Below are 22,541 nucleotides of genomic sequence, written 5' to 3' on the forward strand. Positions count from 1 at the left end.
GTAAATGACAAGGCAACCAGACAGTCCATAAGGGTATCACCGTATAATAGAGCAGAGTGCAATAATTGAGGTACAAAATGATAATCTTATACCATCATGAAAAAGGGTCGACCACAGAGTACTTCAGAAAAATTAGCTCTGTGGAACAATTCATTTCATGGGGTTCTGGTAAACTGAGATTTTATGATATCCTTGTAAACCTTAAAAATTAGAAAATGATGATATAAATGGATCTTTTTAAATGGTTAATTTATTGATAAGGCATCGATAAGAGAGACCTAAACATACTGGGTACCTAATAAAAGTCACCTGGACATATATATTGATGATACTTTTTGACTTTCTTCTCAAAGATTTCAGAAGAGAGATGGCTTTAAGATTTAAAACTAGCTCGAACTTGCAGGGTCTCATACTCAGTGGTTATTTTATCTTTATAGCCATGTAATTGTTCTTGGTGATACAGAAAAAGGACTGGCAAGTGTCCTCTGGACATTTTTGTAGTGAAGGGGCTGTGTGTGTGCCTGTTCTTATTAATATGCCATTAAGAATAATCATTGTGAGAATTGTGAAGTTATATGCTGTGGATTCATTAGCAACGCACCATCATAATACTTTCAAAATTTAATGTTTACTAAACACATTCAAACTAGTTTTGAAGGTAATTTTAAGTAAGCATACACAAGCACACCCTTATATTTTCATCATGGAGAGAGAAAGTTTCCAATGGACTATTAGTAAAGGAAGACAAGACATTGTTTAGCTAGCATGAGGTCCTTTTTTTTTTTTTCGCTACTACTATCATGGTCTGTTATTTGATTCTGGGCTCTGTGTGCTGTCACATAATATAGAGTTGTTGAAATGGCTGCAGATTCTATACCCTGTGAATGAAACATACAGATAACAGTTTTGTGAGCAAGGTTTTGGTAACGCGGTGATGAGAGACATTGGAACTATGTTCAGGGAGAGTGAGATAATGAACCCGTCTACTTGCTTACGTACTCTTTTGGCTCTCTCTACTCAGATATATAATTATTACTTAAAAAATTCTATTCCTTATGACCCTGTCTTCAGAAGTTTTTATTCTTTGTTAATCTAGCTATCCCTGCTATTTGGAAATGATGTTTTTGACCTCTTGTGGGTTGGACTTTTGGTTTGTTTTTCCCATTAATGATGATAGAATTGCATGGATTTAGCAACCCATAGGTTTCAAGTTTCATTTGTATCTAGTGGCATATGTTTGCAGAGGTAATGGATTTGCAGCCGTAGAAGATTGCAAAACCATGCAATACACAGAGAGGCCAGACCCTGTGACCTTGGCTTGATTAGCATGGCACTGTACGCATGTATATTTCAGAGATTATTACATCTTAGTGTTGTGGATTCTTAGCGTGTTTAAATTTGATTTTCAAAACTTGCTCTTAAGGAAAACAACATGCTTTAAGCTTATGGTTTGTGAACTGCCTAGGCATATGTGAGTGCAACATGTGTTAACTGTTAGTAATAGCCTCTATGGGTGTTGGAGCAGACCCCATCAGCATTATTTATATAGCTCATGTTTAGAACAAGAACCTATAGCTTCGAATTCTCTGTGTCATATGTTGTTTTTGAAATGAAACATAGGTGTAAATACTGCCCAAATCGCCTCTGTTGAAGAGTTATTTGTTTTGCAAGTAACACATGGGAAAGGGAAAGGCAAAGGGCACTGCTCTAAAATGTTGTGTGGGTGCCTGTAATTTAAACTGATGCTACAGAAAGGAAGTATTATTTTTACAAACAAAACATAGTGGCTTAGTCATTTTCCATTTCTAGTTGATGAATGTGTCATACATCTGTATCATGTTTTTCTCAAAGTGAATGGCATACTATTCTTAAAGTGAAGCAGCCTTTACTGTGGAGTTGCCAGGGTAACTGACCAGCAAGTATGCAGTTCAGCAGATTGCTGAAAGGCAATTGAGTACACATGAATAAAGAAATGTGCTTGTCATCTTCAAACCCAGGAAGGCCATGGTAGATCGTGTCTTGGCTCTGTAGATCGCAGAAATATTTTTTGTAAAAGCAGAAACTGAGATATTCTAATGCAAGTTCTTGAAGTGAGATGATATGGAGTGGCAGGTACCCTTTCTTTAATGGTTCCACTTCAGGACATGTGGAGGGCAATGTAGAAAATGGAATCATTTCAGTATTACTTAATATGAACAACTTTTCATTTTGCTTTGTAAGCTAGCTTTTACCACCTTATAGCAGCAAATACTAAGGGAGATTGTTTGTTTAGAATGTCAGTGAAGGATAATAATCTACAGGATGCTACCCTTTAAGTATTATACAGATTTAGTTCACTAATAGGAAAAAATTTGTGTTTGCCTCTGCCATACTTTGTATTACAATGTATTCATCCATTCCATAGGCATTGATATAATTATTCAAATATACCAGACTCTCTTCTAGCTGCTGAGAAAATGGCAAGGTAAATAAAACTTAGTGCTATACTTCGAGGTATTTTTAATCTCTAGAAAGAATAATTTAGATAATTAGATAAACTCCAAAGAAATTCCTTTAGATTATTTGAAATGTTCTCTGCTTTGGATGTAGAGTTGTGATCCAGAATTTAAACACTTTGATATAGAGTGAAATGACTTCTTAGCAGGAGTTCAAAACTCTTCCTACTTGACTTTTCTTTTCTTCCCAGTTTTGCCTCCCTCTACCTTAAATTTACCCCAGGATCCAGCATTACTGGCTTAATTCCCTTTCCTGAAAAGCCCCCACAGTATCCAGTATTGTATCTTACATGTATGTTTACTGCTGAAATGCCCAAATTCCACATCTCTGAGTTTCAGAATCCTACTACTGTAGTACTTTAAGAGCCATATTGGATTCGACTTCCTCCATAAATCTCTTCCAGATCTGTCCAACCTTAATTGCTCCTCCCGTATTTCCAGGTGTTGCCAAAGCAGTTTTATCTCTGGGATAATACCAAAGTAGGTGGATGTTGGTCTCCCAAAGCAGATGGTGAACTCCTAGAAAGCAGTGGCAGGGTCTCTTTCATCTTCATATTCCTCATAGCATCTCGCTTTCAGGGTACATTGTGGTATCAAACTGGTAAAAAAAACAAAGTGTAAAATTCTTATCTTTACTATTTTTCTGTTATTCATCCATTCTTGTTTTGGGGACTGGGATTATTCCTGCTGGTAAGTACATTGTTCTTGAGTAGAAGTTGGGTACTGTAAATGCCACAAGAAAAATCACTTATGAGTACTAGTACAAAACAACTCAGGAAAGAATAGGTCTCTCTACATACCTAGTTTAAACATAACTTGTAGCTTCCTTCCCTCTGTTACTCGGCCTTTGAAGTTGTGTTCTTAGGAGTAAAGCTGTAGATACGCAAAGGTACAAGCCAAATATTTTAGCTCAGTTCCCCCTTTTTTGGTGGCCATCTACAGAACTGCAGGGACAAGTTTTCACAGATAAAGAAACATTTTGTGGGAGTTTTTATTTTTGTGCTGAAAACTGTAGTGTCAGTGATCTTGCTGTCCAAGGATTTTAGTTAAGTTTTGAGCTTGGAGTGAGTAGCTTTGGGATTCTTAAGGTTAATTATCATATTTACAAATCCACCAATGACTTGAAAGAACTGGCCTGATAGGGTTTATCTAACTAAAAATTACAGCCACTAGCCAATCAGGAAAATAAAAGCCCAAAAGAAATTATAGAAGTGATGAGAGTATTGGCAATAATATGTTAGTGGAGAAGATGCTAGCAGAGCAAAAACAATAGGTGGAAACTAATCAAAACAATTGGCCATTTTAATGTACTCACATGATAAGTCTTAAGTAACTGGTAAATCATGAAATTTGCTTATTTCACTTAAATAAATTATTTGGCCTGAATTTTATTATGTAATTGTTATTGCTTATTTAGAATGCAGCATAATAGAATAGATTCTATTATTTGAATTATTAAATATCAAGATCAGGGAAAATTGAATAAATCATTTCTAAGAGAGATACGAGGAATGAATACCCAGAAAAAGCATCCAATGCATTTTTATAAGTATTCATGAAAGCCACATTACATGTATTGATAGTGTTATATAGTCTGACATGTTTTGTCTAGAAAACAATTAGTACAATATGAATTCTTACTCCTAAAAAATTACTCTATGTGCTTTGCTTTAAAGAAAAGGAAAGAAGAAAAAAATCTGTAGCAATTATGTAGCTGGTCAGTTCTCATGATATATTTTGTTGATAATAACATCCAAGTAAAAAGAAATTACCAAAATGATATTATGGATGTCTTCATTATTTTGTCTATGTATGTGCCTAATTTTGTCTATATAGTGTTTGAAAAGGCTCTAAACACAAATCAGGAGAAATTTTTCCCATTTTGTCCTGAAATCACTTCCGTTTAAAACAATTGTTATTAACAGCTTCCTTGCATGTTGCTTCAGTTTTCCCAGAAATGTCTACATAGTGAGGACTCCTCTTTATAAACGGTGTAAGCTGAATTATCAAGGGCATATCTTATTATTTGTCTTTCTGTCACTTATCTTTCCTCTTTGTTTTCAGTGTACACTATTTTCTGCAAGGTACACTCCGATCGGAATGTATATCCATCAGCAGGTGTCCTCTTTGTTCATGTTTTGGAAAGAGAATATTTTAAGGGGGAATTTCCACCTTACCCCAAACCTGGTATGTTCTTTGTGAGGGAAAAAAAAAGTAGTTAACTTACTAAATTTTTTGTTTAATTTGCATAATCCAGACAATATATGATAAAATGTCATTAACATTATTTCAAATGGTCTGAATATGTGATAAATTGTATGATATTTCTCATTTTCAGGTTAGAAATTTAATTACAGACAAAAATTTATTTTTTAAAGAAAGCATATTTCTGGATTTTCAGTCTTGAGTGTTATGTCTCTGAAAAGTGATCTACCTATATTCACATGGAAATAATTATAACTGTAAACTTATAATTTTCCATATTAAGACCTAGATTCTCACATAGCACACTGATTTTTGGAAAACTATACATATGTTGTAGAGGAGAATGAAAAATGGCTCTAGGTAAGAATTTTTAAAAAGCTTTTGTAATAGGAGGTAATTTTATATAACTTCATAATATTATGGAGATTAATTTTTCTTTTTAAGTGATACCAATTATGAAGTCTTATTTCACTATTGGTTTAAATATGTTATTTTAAATGATCATAAATGTCATCAAATTAATGAAGATACACAAAGAATAGCAAGAGAAGACATATCGTTATAACTCTTCCTTAAGTAGCAAATAAAAATGAATTTTTTGAAAATTATATTGTGTAAGAATATGATTTTAGCATTAGAATTGATTTAACTATTCTTTTTGAAGATTACATGATGAATACTGTACCTGAAAACTCTCTTGGTATTCAAGAAGAAGAGGTAGTCTTTTCATCAATTATTTTTTAAAAATGTTTTCTTACGAGGCATCCCACATTTGCAAAACTATATGGCTCAACCTTTTGAGCAGCAGCTCTAACATTTTGGAAGAAAAGCATGTAGTTAAGAGCATAGTTTCTGGAGTCAGCCAGGATTAAATGCTATTACAGTTTCACTATTTAATATGACCATGGAGAAGTAACTTAATGTGGAAAATTACATATTCCATCAATAAAATTAGGGCTAATACTAATAGTAGGTTCATAGGTATGTGTGAAAATAGATGAAATAGGACTTGTAAAACATTTAACACAGGGCCAGGGATTTGCTAATAAATTATGCTGTTATTGCTTGTTATTAATAAATGCTGTCATTAGTCCCCTTGTTATGGATTTGTAACATCTTTTTCATCCTATCCTTCAGTGTTTTAAAATTACATTATTTTTGTTTTGATGATACTTTTAAATTTTTGAATATATTTAATTTTCATATGATAGTATCCAGAGTTTCATGAATGGAGTATTTCTCAAAAGAATGAGTACATCAGCATGATTAGGGAATTTCATGAAAGATAGTTGTCTCACTGGCAGAACTATCTCACTGTTAGGTGACCAAAAATATATGTTCACGAAAATTGTATTAATCCACTTTCTTTGTTGCATCAGATTTTGAGACAAATAAACAACCAAAAGGATTTTTTTTTAATGTGGGACCCTAATCTAAATTCCTAGATGGGTTTTTGTATGTGTGTATTTAGTTGGCTACAAATGTAAGAAAAGAATTTTAGAATGTTTTGATTGAAACTACCAAAGTAACGTGGGAAAATAACTGTCTTATGTCTTAATTCTCTGTTTCTTATCTAGGTGAGATTAGTAATGACCCCATAACATTTAATACAAATTTAATGGGTTACCCAGACCGACCTGGATGGCTTCGATATATCCAAAGGACACCATATAGTGATGGAGTCCTATATGGGTCTCCAACAGCTGAAAATGTGGGAAAACCAACAATCATTGAGGTAATTTACACCTGGAAAGAGCAAAACTGTGTGTGTGTGTGTGTGTGTGTGTGTGTGTGTGTGTATTGTAATTTGAGTTTTAAGTGTTGGAATTAAAGTTCTCTGATCATGGTTTTTAATATTTTGTGCATGGAAGCACAGTAGATAACATTTGGAAATGTGCCATTCTTTTCTGTTTATCTATAAAGTTTTTGTCTCAGCTTTTATATTAAAAATGACAGTCTAAATTGGTGAAAAAATTATATTTAAAAGAAATAGTTATTTGAATTCTATTTGAGACAATAATTGTAGACTTGATATACTTATTTGCTCTGTATTTTTAATTGAAGTTTTATGTTCATTGAAACATAAACATTCAACAGACATCTTACATACCCCTACTATGTGCCAAGCATTATCATAGGTGCTTAGGGATAGAATGATAAGTAACAGGTGAGTCTTGCCATGTCTTACCATTCACGGGTTGGAGGACTAGAATGCAAACAATACTTAGCCAACACTATAATAACTGCTATAGTAAGAAGGTGCTGTTTGACACAGAGTTGTAAGAAGGTAAATAATTTACTTCACAAAGTAGAAGGAGGGCCATCTTGGATAGAGGAAACAACACATCAAAATCTTGGAAATATAAGAAAAGCCATATGGTCTCAGAGAACTGTAAGTGTGGCTGGAATAAGATGTACCCTAGTAGGCAAATGATGGGAATGGGAGGTGTTGATGTTGGTAGCAGATCTTTGAGGGTTCTGTAAGCCATCCTGATGTGTTTAGCCTTTATTCTAGAAGTGATGGTGACATTACCATTCATCAGGTCTTCACCAGCACCTAGCATCATATCTGGGAGATATTAGAAATTAAAACAGCAACAACAAAACAGTTGTTACATTGAATCTTTAGTGGGAATTCATATAATACTTAAAAAAAATGAATGGATGTAAAAGCTAAAAGTGGCTCACTATTTATTGTATCCCCTCAAAATAAGAATTATAATGGCAATTAATGACAGGAGTCCTACCATAGTTTTAGGTCTTGATGTCCCGAGAAACTTAGATTCTAATTTAACTGTCCAATCCCATAAGGATTTACTGGTAGTGACCAGGGCAACAGCATAGAAACTGCCAGTGGAATTGCTAGGAGCTTGTACAGGTCCTAGATGACATGTTGTCTATCAGTTAAAAACTTTCAGAGGATTACATCCTATGGGTCTTTCCCCGACGTGTTAGTCAGCTGTGGACTGTGGATATGAGCTTCCACATTGGCCACTAATTTGGAATTGAAGTTTGAATTAACTGTTCAGTGATTTCTATCTATAAATCTTATTCCTTAAGGCAGTGTAGCTATAAGATAGAAATGTACTTAGAAGAAGCAAGTTAATTTGAACTACTGTAAAATTATTATTATTTTTTTTTTTGAGACGGAGTTGCGCTCTTATTACCCAGGCTGGAGTTCAATGGCGCGATCTCGGCTCACCGCAACCTCCGCCTCCTGGGTTCAGGCAATTCTCCTGCCTCAGCCTCCTGAGTAGCTGGGATTACAGGCACGTGCCACCATGCCCAGCTAATTTTTTGTATTTTTAGTAGAGACGGGGTTTCACCATGTTGACCAGGATGGTCTCGATCTCTTGACCTCGTGATCCACCCGCCTCGGCCTCCCAAAGTGCTGGGATTACAGGCGTGAGCCACCGCGCCCGGCCCAAATTAATTTTTAAAAATATTCAGTAAAAGCTATAAAAGAAATACGTAAATGCAGTTTACCACATTATCAGATTAAAGAAGGAGACACAACATAATTGCCTTGATAGTTACAAAAAAGTGTTTACTACCTATTCATGATAAGAAAAAAGAGCTCTTAGCAAACTAGGAATAGAAGTAAACTTCCTTAATTTGCCAGGTTTTACCAAAAGTAATAATGAACATCATTCTTAATAGTAAAATATTAGAGAAATTTCATTTAAATTCAGGAACAAAACAAGAATGACTCTGTCTGATAAATCTATTATAGAACATATTGGAAGTCTGAGCTAGTACAGTAAAGAAAGAAAAAGAAATTAAATCCATAAGGATTAAAAAGAAGAAATGGAAACCATCAATGATATAAATAGTCTATAGAATATTAAGAATCTTAAGAAAGGCTAGCAGTCAACTGGGATCAATATGTTGTTACATTTCTAGACATGAATAGCAAGTATTGAGAAAACACGTTTTAAAAAAATACCATTTTTAATAGCAGCAAAAATGTTGAGGAACTAGGAATAAATCTAACAGAATATATGCCAGGTCTCAAGTCTAGGTAGATTAAGGATTACATGTAAAATGCAAAATTTCAAACAATTATATAAAATGTAGAGAAATCTCTTTCTGACCTATAGATAGGGATTTCTTAAGACCTAAATATTTTTATTTAAGAGAAAAAATTGATCAATTTAACTATATAAAATTTGTGAATGTCTGTTCATCAACCATTAAACCAGAGCATGATTTAAAATGACAAGTCACAAACTGGGAAAAGATATTTTCAATACATATAGCTGACTAAGAGTATCTAAAATGAAAACTAAATCCTGCAATTAAACAAGAAACAGATATTTCACTAAAGAGGAGACACAAATGCCAATAAACTTAAGTAGCATACTCTTATGGGTAATGAAGAATATTCAGATTGAGATCACAATGAAAATTTGCCATCAGTAAAATTTATTGCAGATGGATGTGGGAGTTGGCATCACGATTTTGGAAAGCAGTACTGAATATCTCATATAGTTGAGTATCCCTGTACCTTATGATCTGGCAGTCCTACTTCTAGCAGTATGCCCCAAAGAAGTACTTGTGAATGCCCTCCTGGAGACACGTACAATCATACTCATCAAGCCACATTTATATAGTACAACACTGGAAAGCCACAAAACAATAGACATCCAAAAGTCTATCAGCAAGAGAATGCGTTAATCTTGGTCTATTCACAACAGTGAATGTTCAGAGCAACAATGAACTTAAGCTTGCCCAGCAATATGGATAAATGTTTTAAACACAATGTTTAATTTGAAAGAAAGTACTAGAAGACTACATATAATAGTTTGCCATTTTGGTAGAACTCAAAAACAAGCAAACTAAACCATATGCTTTAAGCATTCACGTAATTATAATAAAACTATATTTTAAATAAACGGATTGTTAAACACCAAATCCAAAATGACTACTTCTGGTTGGGGAGAGGCAAGGGCTTAGGCTAGGAGAGAAACACATATACGGAGGTGGTTTCATAAGAGTTCATTATGAGTGCATTCATTATATACTTTAACATACAGTGTTATGAATATGTATAAAAATATATTAAAACAAAAATGAAAGTTTACCATATATTTCATATTATAATGTAGTGATTTATCTGTAAATAGCTCATTTTTGCATTCATTTATAGTAACAGGTATGGTATTTTTAAATATTCTATTAAGTTAGTCAAGAATTTTCATATCTTATATAATATTTAATCATATAAGTCTACTAATTCATTCAGTAGATGTTTATCTGAAAATTTAGATTTTAAGCGTCTGAAATAGATCGGCTCTATTTTAGAAATTGGGAAATCAAATATAAAGCATGTACACATAGACACACACATACTCTTCTGCTTTGAAGGTTTCACATCACCATTAGTAAAATCTGAGGATATTACAGCAGTTAAGTGTCTCATTGGAAGTTATAGAAGGACTACATTCTGTTATAGCTGTTAAAATTAAGCATCAACTATAAAACCAGATAATAAAATTCTTCCTCCTGATACGATATATTCTTCACTCCCTTCAATAGTCTGCATTATTTAAAAATAAAGACATTTATTGGAATTTATGAAACTTATAATAATGAAATTTGTGATGATTAAGGGAAGAAGGCTAGCCATAAAAATATTGCTATTAATTTGAAAACATCTATTTCTTTTTCCTGAGCTGAAGCTTCATGATATTGTAACAAATAGTAGAGGACTGATACTTTTTATTGAAAATGTGATTGAATTTTTTGCAGGGTAAACATTTCAAAAGATGCATTTTTCATGTTTCATTTGAGCAAAAGTTCCTAGTTTGTTTAATGGCTAGTCTTAGTTTTAACGTTTGGTGTGAAATTAATTGATCATGTGTCCCAACAGATAGCAGCAAGGAAATAATTAAATTTGATGGAAATTTGACAAATCGTGGAGAGAGAAGTTCTTTTAACTTTATGGAGTTATATGCCTTTCAAAGTATATGCCTTTTAAACATTGTTAAAGGTTTGGAATTATTTATTTCAAAATTCTTACTATTCTAACTCACTATTTTCAATAATTTTTTGACACTCATATGGGATGTATAAAAATCTTTGATACTTGTTTTAAAATGCACAGGAATATTTATTTTTAGTTGAAGTCAGTTTTATCCTACTCTTTTGTCTCAGTGTCACCTCAAGCTGCAATCATTGCCAGAAGTTTAGTGCTGGGATTCTAAGACTTGGACACAATCATTTGGTTTTTTTTTTTCTGAGGTACTGCAGATGTGTCCGAATGATTTAATATCTGTTATAGAGTTAAATAGTCCTTAAGTTTTGAAGCCATATCCTGTTGTTGGCCTTTGTTTTGTGTGTTGTTTGTACTGGCTGTTTCTAAATTGACTTTGATGTAAGTCTATTGACTCTGCAAATGTTTACTAATATTTGACTGTTTGAAGGGATTGATTTGTGCTTTTGAGCATGTTCCATAAGCTTTATGGACTATGATCCTTACTACTTTACTCCCATCATAAGTGAGATGTGATTTCCAAAGGGTTATTTATGACATTTTTTGACTGATCGGTGTGCAGTTTAGTACTAAATGCAAAAAACACAAAGATGTGCTTGTTTTAAAGTGTACTTTCCGTTATAATTCTTAAATTCCATTTAAAAGTACAAAGATATATTGTTTATGTTTTTTTGAAATCTTAGAACATCACCAGTAAGTAATTCATAATGGTTAATCCATTTACTAATGATGCATCTGCATTGCTACCAGCGCTTAATGGCCTTCTATGAAAGAGCCATTCTGATTTTAACTTTTTGTTTCAGTACATTAAATAGACCTGCCTAATTATTTATTTCCCCATAATATTGCTAAAAGCTCTGAGCTCTCATTGCCCAGAAAAGGAATAATTGTAAGTATATCAACAAGTAATGAAAATGGAAAGAACAATAATTTGTTTTCATTTTAATCCTTGATGAATTTCATTTTACAAAGAATTTTTCACTTCTTTAATATGGTTTTCCTTTTATAATAGATAACTGCCTACAATAGGCGCACCTTTGAGACTGCAAGGCATAATTTAATAATTAATATAATGTCTGCAGAAGGTAGGTATGAAAATATGTTGATGATCATTTCCTTATTTACAAGAAGTATTTCATTGTATTTTAAACTATGTAAAATGTAGTTAAGAATTTTAAAATGCCACATACCTAATATAACTGATGAAATAATAAGATGGAGAAAAGAAAACTAAGCAATGTCTAATTTGTTATAAAGTATCCTGTTGTGTTATGATGGTGAAAAGCTCAGATAGGAAGCCAAACAGATAGGCCCCTTACTTCTCTAAGCCTTTTTCATCATCTTAAAATGGGATTAACAATAGCATTTCTCTCATAAGTATGGGGTAAGGATTCTACAAGTTAAGGCTTGAAATGTGTTTATCACAGAGCTGATCACAAAGTGCACAGTCAATAATTATTAGCTGTGATTGCAACACTACACTTTAGCCTAGGTGACAGAGTAAGACCCTGTCTCAAAAAAAAAAATACTAGCTGGTTTTATTATTTTATTTAAAAATTTACTATAGGTAATAGTCTATGTGATAATACAGAGTTGCTGGAAAACAGAAATAAACTATAATTTAGGGCTATAGTTATAACAATATAACAAATTGTTATATAAACTATAACAATTTCCTTCCTAAATAGTTAATAATGTATTAGTGATTTGTAGAGTCTATCAGCAATTTAAAGTTTCAAAAGCTCAAATTGTGAGTGATTTCCTAAGAATTTTGAAGGTTAGGGATAAGGAAGTGATCCAAGAATTTCGCTCTGAAATATTTTGACCCTTTTTTATGAGTTGACTGGGAAAATACCACCAAATACTTTGTAGTTAATTTTTTTTATTTTTTTTAAAATTTGAGATGGAGTCTTGCTCTTGTCACCCAGGCTGGAGTGCAATGGCGTGATCTCGGCTCACTGCAACTTCCACCTGCTGGGTTCAGGCGATTCTTCCTGCCTCAGCCTCTGGAGTAGGTGGGATTACAGGTGCCCGTCACCACGCCTGGCTAATTTTTTATGTTTTTAGTAGAGACAGAGTTTCACCTTGTTGGCCAGGCTGGTCTCAAACTCCTGACCTGAGGTGATCCATCTGCCTTGGCCTCCCAAAGTGCTAGGATTACAGACATGACCCACTGCGCCCAGCCTGTAGTTAAGATTTATAAATCACAGAATTATCCTCCCTATGTTAGATATCATTTATGACGATGACAGGAGGGAAACTGATTCAGAATTTTTTTCCTCTTAAAACAAGAAAACAATTGTGCATTCTTGATTGGGGAAGTTTTGCTTCTATTTACTAGTGTAACTAAAAGCAAATAGCAAACAAGAAAATGATTTTTTGTTTTTTGTTTTTTGTTTTTTTTTTTGGATGGAGTTTCGCTCTTGTTTCCCAGACTCCAGACTGGAGTACAATGGCACGATCTCAGCTCACCACAACCTCCACCTCCCAGGTTCAAGCAATTATTCTGCCTCACACTCCCAAGTAGCTGGGATTACAGGCATGTGCCACCATGCCCAGCTAATTTTGTATTTTTAGTAGAGATGGGGTTTCTCCATGTTGGTCAGGCTGGTCGTGAACTCCTGACCTCATGATCTGCCTGCCTCGCTTCCCAAAGTGCTGGAATTACAGGTGTGAACCACCATGCCTGGCCAACACTAAACATTTTATCAGAACCTACTAATTTAAAATTCATAATAATGCAGTCAAGGCTGGGTTAAAAATTACTTTTATACCATATGAAAGAAGGAATTTCTGTAAAATTAAACATACATATGGAGAGATTGCTTTAAGACTTAAACCCCTTTAAGTGAATGTTTTCCCCCAGGTGTTTACCAGTATCAATTGTAGACAACAAATGTGCAAGTTTAAAATTTTAAATGACCTTCATATATGAAAAGCAAGTCCAAGTGCCAGTTCTGTGGGCCTGGACAGAAGATTTCACTCTCCCACTCCCTGAAGGCTTTTAGTAGGTATTCATGTTTTGATCAGGGAGATTTTTGTTCTTGATTACAGTGGTGATTGGATTCTTGCATACTACCTAAGCTGTCCCTGTAGAATTGGAATACTCTTAATGAGCAGAATAATTGAAGAGTTTCCTTCCTCCTTGGGAATTCATCATTATAGTTATAAAGTTATACTACAGTGGCTTTGGATCATCTCACCTCACCATTGTGCTCTCAAAGGGACTCAAAACTCTGTCAGGTGTGAGAGTCCCTGCAAACTGAAAGCTTGGTCTATAGTTTGAACTTCTTTCTTCTCAAATCTAGTGTCAGCGCTACAGATACAGAGTACTCAAGGCATCTCAATATGTTGTTGACCTATGGGGACCCATGATCAAATAGATACTAATACAAAACTGCTAGACAACTGTAGGACGGGAAATTGGCAGCAGGGCTCTTCGTCTAAATAAGGGCTTTGGAAGGTGTGCTAGTGAGAAGCAGTAGCAGACAGGTTTTCGAAGCCTCCACCTTTACCTCAGGCAGTGCTTGTTCCTCTGCTTTTTATGTAGGGTTCGTGGCCCAAACCTATTTGAACCACTACACTAAAGTCCATCCATTTGTCTTTGCTGGTCTAGACAGAAATGTATATGTGCAGTAGGATGTACGCCTTTGAGCATGGCCTATACTCATGTTATTTATCCCAGATAAGATTTGGGAGAAGAAATAACTAAAGTTGTATATCAGGGTAATCATGCTCTGTCCAACTCCCTGCCCAGCTGTCTCCTGTTCTGAAAGACCTAATGGGAAATTAGTCGTGTAGACTCACACAGCATGAAGCTCAAGGAGAGTACATAAAATGATTCTCTAAATTGGGTTTGGCGCCTCTAAGGCCTGCCACCAATCTGTTGGCCTACTGTTCTCTTGGCCTCTGTGATTTCCAAATATAGCAGGCATGGGATTTCCCCAGAGTTAGAAAGCTGCTGCGACTCATCTCTGGGAGGCCTGGCAGCAGCTCTTGGATGGGTAGACAGCAGGCAGCTGCCCAGCTCAGAGCCTCTGAGGGGTGTGGTGGCAACCACAGGCTTTGCAGCAGGTCTTAGAAAAGGAGCCATGAAGCGGGGTCACATGGAACAGGAAAAGTCAGATAACAGTTCTCCAAACTGCCAACTGATCATAAGAAAAAAGTTTTACATACTTTTTAAGAAAACTGGATGTAAAAACATTGAATGAAATGAATAGATTTTAAACTTCTGGCATATTCAAAATCTGTATTTGATATTATTTATAAATATTTATTGCCAAGAAACTTCTTCATAATGTATTTCTGCATGACTGTTTCTAGGTATGTGGCTAAATGTAGCATGATTAAGCTATTAATTATCTGTATAAAACAGGAAATATATCTGTATAAAATAGGAAATTTATTTGCATAAATGAGAATAAATACATTTTAGATTGCAGATGGGCTATACATTAAGAAAATCTAACAAAATCATAAGCAGAACATGTGACAATATAGAAGATAAGTAGAGAACTTTCTGTGATTGGGCTTTGAAAAACTAAATCTTTAGAATGTGATGACTACACTCTAGAAAACTCTGTTGAAAATTCTGAAGTCATAGTTTCTTCTCTGACTTCATCTCAGGCATCAGATGTACTTTAATATCAAAGATGCTTCATAAGAAATAAGTTAATCAAGATTTCAAGTACTTAATGTAATTTTTATTTTTTGTTCATTAAATTGAAGTGGAATATTTTACAGATACATGAATTTTATTGAAATAAATGAGAGGATATATGTAGTATGATTACTACTGGGGACTGGAAATCTGTGTAGCATCCAGAAACATTTTCTTGTCCTTTTAAAGTACAAATTCAGATAATCAACCTTTTCATATTATTATAATAAGACCTAATGTTTAATATTTTATATCTCCAGTATGTGTTGGGAGCTCTGCTGAGCACTTTATATATATAGTCTCTTTTAGCATAGATAAAAATCATATAAGGTAAGTTCACGTTATGAGATAAGCTTCTGGACCTCTCTAAAGATAAGCTTTCACGTATGAAAGTATAGAGAAAAATATAAGCAGCTACTCACCATCTTGTTGTGAGAATTAAAATTTGTAATTCACCTAAGTCCTCTAGCTTGACCTGCCTCATAGTAAATATATTTTAAAAATTACCTTTATTCTTACAGAAATATTATTAAATAAACAGAAAGCTATTCTTTATCTTAAGAATGTTCTCTATTAGAATATAGAGTGATGATTTGTAACTGAATAGTAGCATTTGAGTTATAAATTATATTTTTTTACAGTTTCTTATATTGATAATCTGAATTTGACAAGGAGTTGTTCAACAATGTTAACTGTGGGCCGGGTACAGGTACAGTGGCTCATGCCTGTAATCCCAGCTCTTTGGGAGACTGAGGCAGGTGGATCGCAAGTTTGAGACCAGCCTGTCCAATATGGTGAAACCCCATCTCTACTAAAAAATACGAAAGTTACCTGGGCGTGGTGGTGCATGCCTGTAGTCCCAGCTACTCAGGAGGCTGAGGCAGGAGAATTACTTGAACCCAGGAGGCGGAGGTTACAGTGAGCTGAGATCACACCACTGTACTCTAGCCTGGGTGACAGAGTGAGACTCCATCTCAAAAAAAAAAAAGTTAATTATGAAATATTTAGAGGGAAATTTTGATGACACATTGGGGAAGAAAAAACATTAAATCTCCAATAATGTGAAGTGGAATTACATGAAAACTTTATAATTGTTCTAGAATATTTAATTATAATATGATTAAAAACTGAAATTGTTCTGGTTTTTAGAATTCTTATTGATATATCATTGATATTTATTTCAGAAAAAAGCAGTATTTTGGCATGCTCCCCAAAAGATCAGTAATGTAAATTTAAAATACAAATTTAGTTTTTCTTATTTCTTTTGGCCAAATTCTAGAATTATAAATTGCCCTAATGAGCCTCTGGTGAGCCTTGGATTTTATTATATTGTAGATAAAGTTCTGTGTCTAATGTCTGTTATGTTTTTAGATACATCCTCTGTTATACAGAAAGCCTTTAAAGTCCGTATTAATATTACTCCCTGGTGCCAGGATTATGACAGAATTCAACATATCGCAAATTGTTCTTTTGTTTCCCTTTTAAAAGACTGCTTCACTAAAGATATGCATATCCTTTTTCACCAAAATTAGACTTCCCCTTGCCATATCAAGCAGAATTCTTCATTAAGAATATGAATGTAGAAGAAATGTTGGCCAGTGAGGTTCTTGGAGACTTTCTTGGGGCAGTGAAAAATGTGTGGCAGCCGGAGCGACTGAACGCCATAAACATCACATCGGCCCTAGACAGGGGTGGCAGGGTGCCACTTCCCATTAACGACCTGAAGGAGGGGTAAGCAGACCTTTATCTCATTGCCTTAAATATAGATTTTTAAATATGGTAATCTTATCAAACTGATTATAGATGGAAGATGGCCTACTGCATTTTTCTTTTTAATAAGAAATAGATATTGTAAAGATATGAGCATACTAGTAATTTTCTATATTGACAAAGATGTTGTGTTAATGATTCTTTATATCTCAAGTTCCTGGTCTGGGAAATCTAACTGTAGATGAGGATCAGCATTATAACTTATAGCACTAAGTCTTTTGTACCTTCCATAAAGAAGCTGATTATTTAGGGCCACCAATTTCAAAGGAAATGGACGTCCCAGTTATTAGCCGCAGAGGGATGCGCAGACTGCTGTAACTTTATTCTAGGAAACTATTTCTTCGTCTTTAACATTCTTTCCACCATGTGTTGGTGACTGATGGCTGGGGTGGATTTGAAACCCATTCCTGTGACACAAAGGCCTAAAGCCTGACCTTGTCACTCACAAGCTGGGTGACACTGGGCAAACCCTGAACTCCTCTGTGCCTCAACTTCCTCATCTCATCCTGTAGAGATTATATTCTTCCTCAGAGTTGTTATAATGATTAAGTGAGATAATGTATTTGAAAGAGATTTTGTCAGTTCTCAAGCCGTGCAGATAGAAAGCATGACTTCTGTCCTCGTGGAGGTCAAGAAACAATCCTGTCTGGGTAAAGTTATTACCAAGACAAACTTTGATTTTTAATTTTTAATCTGTAGGTTGAGGCAGATTTGCTTTTTCTCTCTCAATCCTATAAAAGTACAGTCTGTGGAATAAATCACATTTTGCATAGCATATTTCCCTTTCAACTTCTCCTTAACCCATAATCCTGGAAACACTATTATACAGGTGATATCTGGAATTAGCTAGAATATCTGGATCAGGAAGAATTAAATTTAAGGATAGCTTTAAAGGAGAACTATGTTGGAAATAAGGGAAAATATCACAAATAAACATGGATGCAGTCTGTGGGAGTAGGTAAAAGTCAAATGGGGAAAAGCAGTGAGCTATAAAATCCAACTTAAAAATTTCAGAATTAAATTTTATCTTCTGTATATAGCAATGGATTTTCGAGTCAGTCAAGCATACCTAGAAGTCCTTTGAGGAAAATGGTTGCTTTACTTCTTGTCTATGTGCTGGTTGGCTTTCCATATGAAAACATAATTCTAGAGCTTAAATTTTCACTTCATAGTTACAACATGGTTCTCTTTCCTATAAAGTAATTAAAGTAGAACCGTGTAAAGAGATGAATGGGGGTGGGGGGTATCCTCTCTAAAGGTCGTCTCCAAATATGGAGGTTTTTAAACAGTTTTCTTAAGGTAGTGTGTTCCACAATTGTTAAAACAATGACCAAACAAATGTTGGAGGAAACAGCACAAAAACAAGGCATTGGTAGAGTTTTTCGTTGTTGTGCTTTATTCTGGTCTCACTTTTTCTCCAGTTAGTAGTGCAGGTCCCACTTGTCGAGGTACTTTTAGAACCTGAACTACACTAAATTGAACCAAGCAACTTCCTAAACCAAACTGTGACCTAAAGCACTGCTTTCCAACTATGTCTAGCCTGAGAATTGCCAATAGAACATTACTAAAAATATAGATAGGTTCCTGGCCTTTGATTCCCTCTAGAGATGATTCTTTGAGCCTAGGGCTGGGCCTGAGCATGTAACTCTATATTAAGAACAGAATTTTTGTCCTACAAGTACTTGTTTGAGAATTCAATCACTAACTGACTGACCCCCTGCACCTGCTAGAGGGTGGCACATGCTGTCAGATATTTGAGAGAATCAGTCCTGTGGCATTTATTTGGACTCTTGTCTCAGATCCCTTCCCAACTAGAAATGCTTTCCATGAGTTTTAATTTAATGTTAAGCCTTAACCTTTACAAAATATTCATATGAGGAGTCTTTTAAAATAGCATTTCTATAAATTGTACACAATGCCAACTCTATTATTCCAGTGTCCCTATGCAAACACTCATAAAATAAAATCCTACTTGAGTTATAATTCGAAAAGAAAAGTTTGTCCCTGCAAATGATTTTGCATGTTTTCTTTAATTGTTGTATAATAGCATGGCAATAGAAACAATTTTTTAGCCCTGTTGCCTTAAATATAGAAATAAATCCAATGCTTAACTAGTACTTTCTTTCCTTTTTAATGGTGTATATTATGATTTTTAACTCACTTTCTGTCTTTGTATTTTCTTTTGAAAATATTGGGTTCTATAAATCCTTTAAAAATGAAATATTGAAAAGATCAAGAAGTAGGGTCAGAGCTAGCAAAGGAATTATATTCCTTTTAAAATTTTTTATTAAAAAATATATTCATACACTTCAGAAGTATTAACTAAGCACCTAATAAATATCTTCTGTTTAATACTTAGCATAAGTTTTAGTCCCAGATTTAAATTTTAAAAAAGATCTTCATGAAATGATTTCCTAAACAGCAGATAACCAAGAGTAGCCCTCATTAGTAGATCCTCAGAGTAAATCTACTACCCTTCTACTGCCTAAAGTGTCATTAAATGTCCATCCCCAAGAGCCCAACCTGCAGCATCTTGACTCCTCATCCTTCTTGATGAGCATTTGTTTTTTATTCTCTGCAGAACTCACTGTCAGCTTTCAAACTTCTAAATCAAACAGAAAATGATTATAAAGATTTACTTCAAAGTACATAAGCTCCTGCAAAGGAAGGCTGAGCCCTCTGAAAAGATTCATTTTCACTTGCCAGACCCATAACCCCAGGGTAACTGTGCTGTCTCTGCACATGGTCTTGGTGCTACTTTTGCTCCTGATGCTGAGCCAGAGGCTAAGGACTCATGGTTGTATTTAGCCTGGGATAAAGCTGGTGGAAAGAAGAGCAGGTTTGTATTTCATTCCAGGCATGTCATGGCTGCCAATCACAGGCGAGTGATGTAGTGTAAATGGTGGCTATGAAGGGAATGATGGGGTGTGAGGATTAAAGAATATACTCACTTTTCCTAAGAGATTGTCAAACCTACCACTATTTCCTCTGGTTACCAAAGCATGTGGATCTAGCCTCATTACTCTTCTGAGTTCTATCATTTTTTCTTTCATAGTTTAAGGTTTATTCAGTATTTTTTTAATGGGAGAATATTTTATTAGTTTCTGGAGTACAGTGATTTTAAAAACACAATCTCGATTGCAATCTACTGGGAGTAGGCAAATAATCAGATAATTAATATCAGTACCACAGTTGTGGTTTTAAGTACCACAATTGAGACATCACAGAGAGAGCTCTTCTCTCACTACAGGGCTATGCCTGGAAAAGGTTTATAAAGGAGATGAAGCCTGATCTGAGTTGAAAATATGAGTACAAATTAGCCTCCTGAGAAAAAGAGAAATGGGAATGCTGCATGGGTAAGGGCTTGGGCGAGTCCCTTACCAACGAGTAAGTTGGTAAGTCCCTTAAGTAGGAGACTTACCAAGTCTCCTTGTAAGTCCCTGAAGTAGGGTCCCTTAAGTAGGAGAGAGCATAGTGGATTCAGAAATCTACTTAGTGTGGAAATGGAGAAAGAGATCCAGAAGTGAGTTATGAAAGGGGCAAAGACCAGACCATCTAAGACCTTGTCTTCTGGGAAAAGTTATTTGGATTTTATCCTGAAGCATTAGGGACCTGTGCAGAAAATGGTTGATACTTAAGTTTTTGTTTTAGAGAGATCACACTTGTAGAATAAGGAAGACTGAAAGGAGGAAACGCTCTGTGGATATAGGTGCTGGGATTTTAGGGGACCCAATAGCATCCATTTTCCCCCGTCAGAGAAACATGAACAAGATGAACATGAACACACGAAAAAATTCTTTTAGAATTTAGTGCCACTAAAACATTTGGGTCTCTAAGGAATAGTCATGCTTTCCCCTCTCTAATGATAAGAACTGTGACATTTACTGTGTGTATTTTTTTCTTTAATTTCAAATTGGGTACAAGAAAATTCAGTGCCAAATGCAGTGCTCTGGTTTGCAACAGAATTATTAGTCCTGTCAAGTTTTCAGTGTTTTCCTAATTTGGGGTGACTTTTTCATTTTTTTTATATGTGTTTTGCTATCATCCCATGCATCTTTCATTCTTTATTTTTCATCTTATTTTTTGATTGATTAATTGCAGATATGTACATAAAAAAAAGTGGGGTGGGGGAAAAGGCAGGAAGTGCAGTGCTGCTGCTTTTGAGAGCTCAGCAGTTTCCAGGCAACATGTAATATATATGGACACATTTTTCTCTAAACTGTCTTTTTTCTTCTATACACATAAAATAACAAAATATATTCATTAATTGGACAATTAGGAAAAAATACAATCATCAGATCCATTTATTTGGCAATTGCTGTAAAAGGCAGAATTTTGACTTAAATTATTTACCATTACTTGTTTCTTTACATTATAAATCTAAAGCCCTCAATAAATGCATTTTACCTCAAAGAAGGGAAATTCAGTTGTTCAAATTGGAAGAAAAAAAATCTTCACAAGAAACAGCTCTATCTAGTGTACTCCAGTCCCTAATATTTTGAAGTACCAGATTTTGTTAGCATTCATTGAGAGCCTTGTACTTGATAATAGCCTCCTGTCTCATCTGTTTACACACATTTGAAATTTTGAAAACATGTGCTAGGGTCATAAAGATAAAGATCGTTCTCATTTCACTTCATACAAATTTTAAATTTTGACATATCAAAAACTAGCTGAAAGAAAAACAGATTATGAAAAACATAATTTTAGAATGTGTAGTATAGTTATTATTATTACACATGAACTCAGACAATTACATATTTTAAAAAGCCAGCATGTTCAAACTTAGTGATTCTATAAAAGAAGCCAAAAATTTACTTTTTTAAAAAAGTGTATTAAAAAATTTGTTATGAGACAAATTATATTATGAGACAAATCCAATATCTACTGCTTTTGAGCATGACATTTGTGTTCTGTTTGTTTTTAAACTGGTATAATGCTTTTCATTCATGCATTCATTTAGCCAATAAGCTACCTGAGGACACTGTCAAAGACTGGTTTCAAGGAGAACCATTAAGGGGCTGTTCCTTTACTCCCTGTGGAAGGTGATGGTGACTAGACCTACAGTTGTAGCTGTGGGATAAAACAAAGTGGACAGGTGTGTATGAGAGTTATTTCAGGGTAAATGTCAGAGACTGATGATGGATTGAATATGTGGAGAGAAGGAGAAGAGTCAAAGATGATGGTGCTTGAGTTCATGACTTGAGCATTTGGGGATGTCAATCACTGAGAGAGAAGATAGAAGGAGGAACAGGTGGAGGTGGGGTGGGGTAATGATGAGCTCAGTTTGGAATGTATTAAGTTTGAAAAGCTTATGGATCATCCAAGTAGAGATGAAAGTAATTTGGCAGTATGTATCAACTGTCATAAAAATGTGTCCACTTCTAGACCTCTCTTTTAGGATAGTCACATTAAA

General features: G+C 34.6%; 2 protein-coding genes across 6 annotated transcripts in view; one reads left to right on the forward strand and one right to left on the reverse strand.

The window, feature by feature from the left end:
- Positions 1-22,541, forward strand: part of SGCE (sarcoglycan epsilon) — a 70,245-nt gene that overhangs the window by 21,869 nt on the left and 25,835 nt on the right. For all 5 annotated transcript variants that reach the window (XM_012450790.2, XM_012450791.2, XM_012450792.3 and 2 more), the window contains 4 exons: positions 4,560-4,682; positions 6,278-6,435; positions 11,708-11,780; positions 16,888-17,086. In XM_012450790.2, coding sequence (XP_012306213.2) covers positions 4,560-4,682; positions 6,278-6,435; positions 11,708-11,780; positions 16,888-17,086 — 553 coding nt within the window. The remainder of the gene's footprint in view (positions 1-4,559; positions 4,683-6,277; positions 6,436-11,707; positions 11,781-16,887; positions 17,087-22,541) is intronic.
- Positions 698-22,541, reverse strand: part of CASD1 (CAS1 domain containing 1) — a 120,565-nt gene continuing 98,721 nt past the window's right edge. The window contains exon 20 of the transcript XR_010344040.1: positions 698-3,093. The gene's annotated coding sequence lies outside the window, so the exon portion shown is untranslated. The remainder of the gene's footprint in view (positions 3,094-22,541) is intronic.

Source organism: Aotus nancymaae, unplaced genomic scaffold (genome assembly GCF_030222135.1).
Source record: "Aotus nancymaae isolate 86718 unplaced genomic scaffold, 86718_ANA_hifiasm-v0.15.2.pri h1tg000025l, whole genome shotgun sequence".
NCBI lineage: Eukaryota > Metazoa > Chordata > Mammalia > Primates > Aotidae > Aotus > Aotus nancymaae.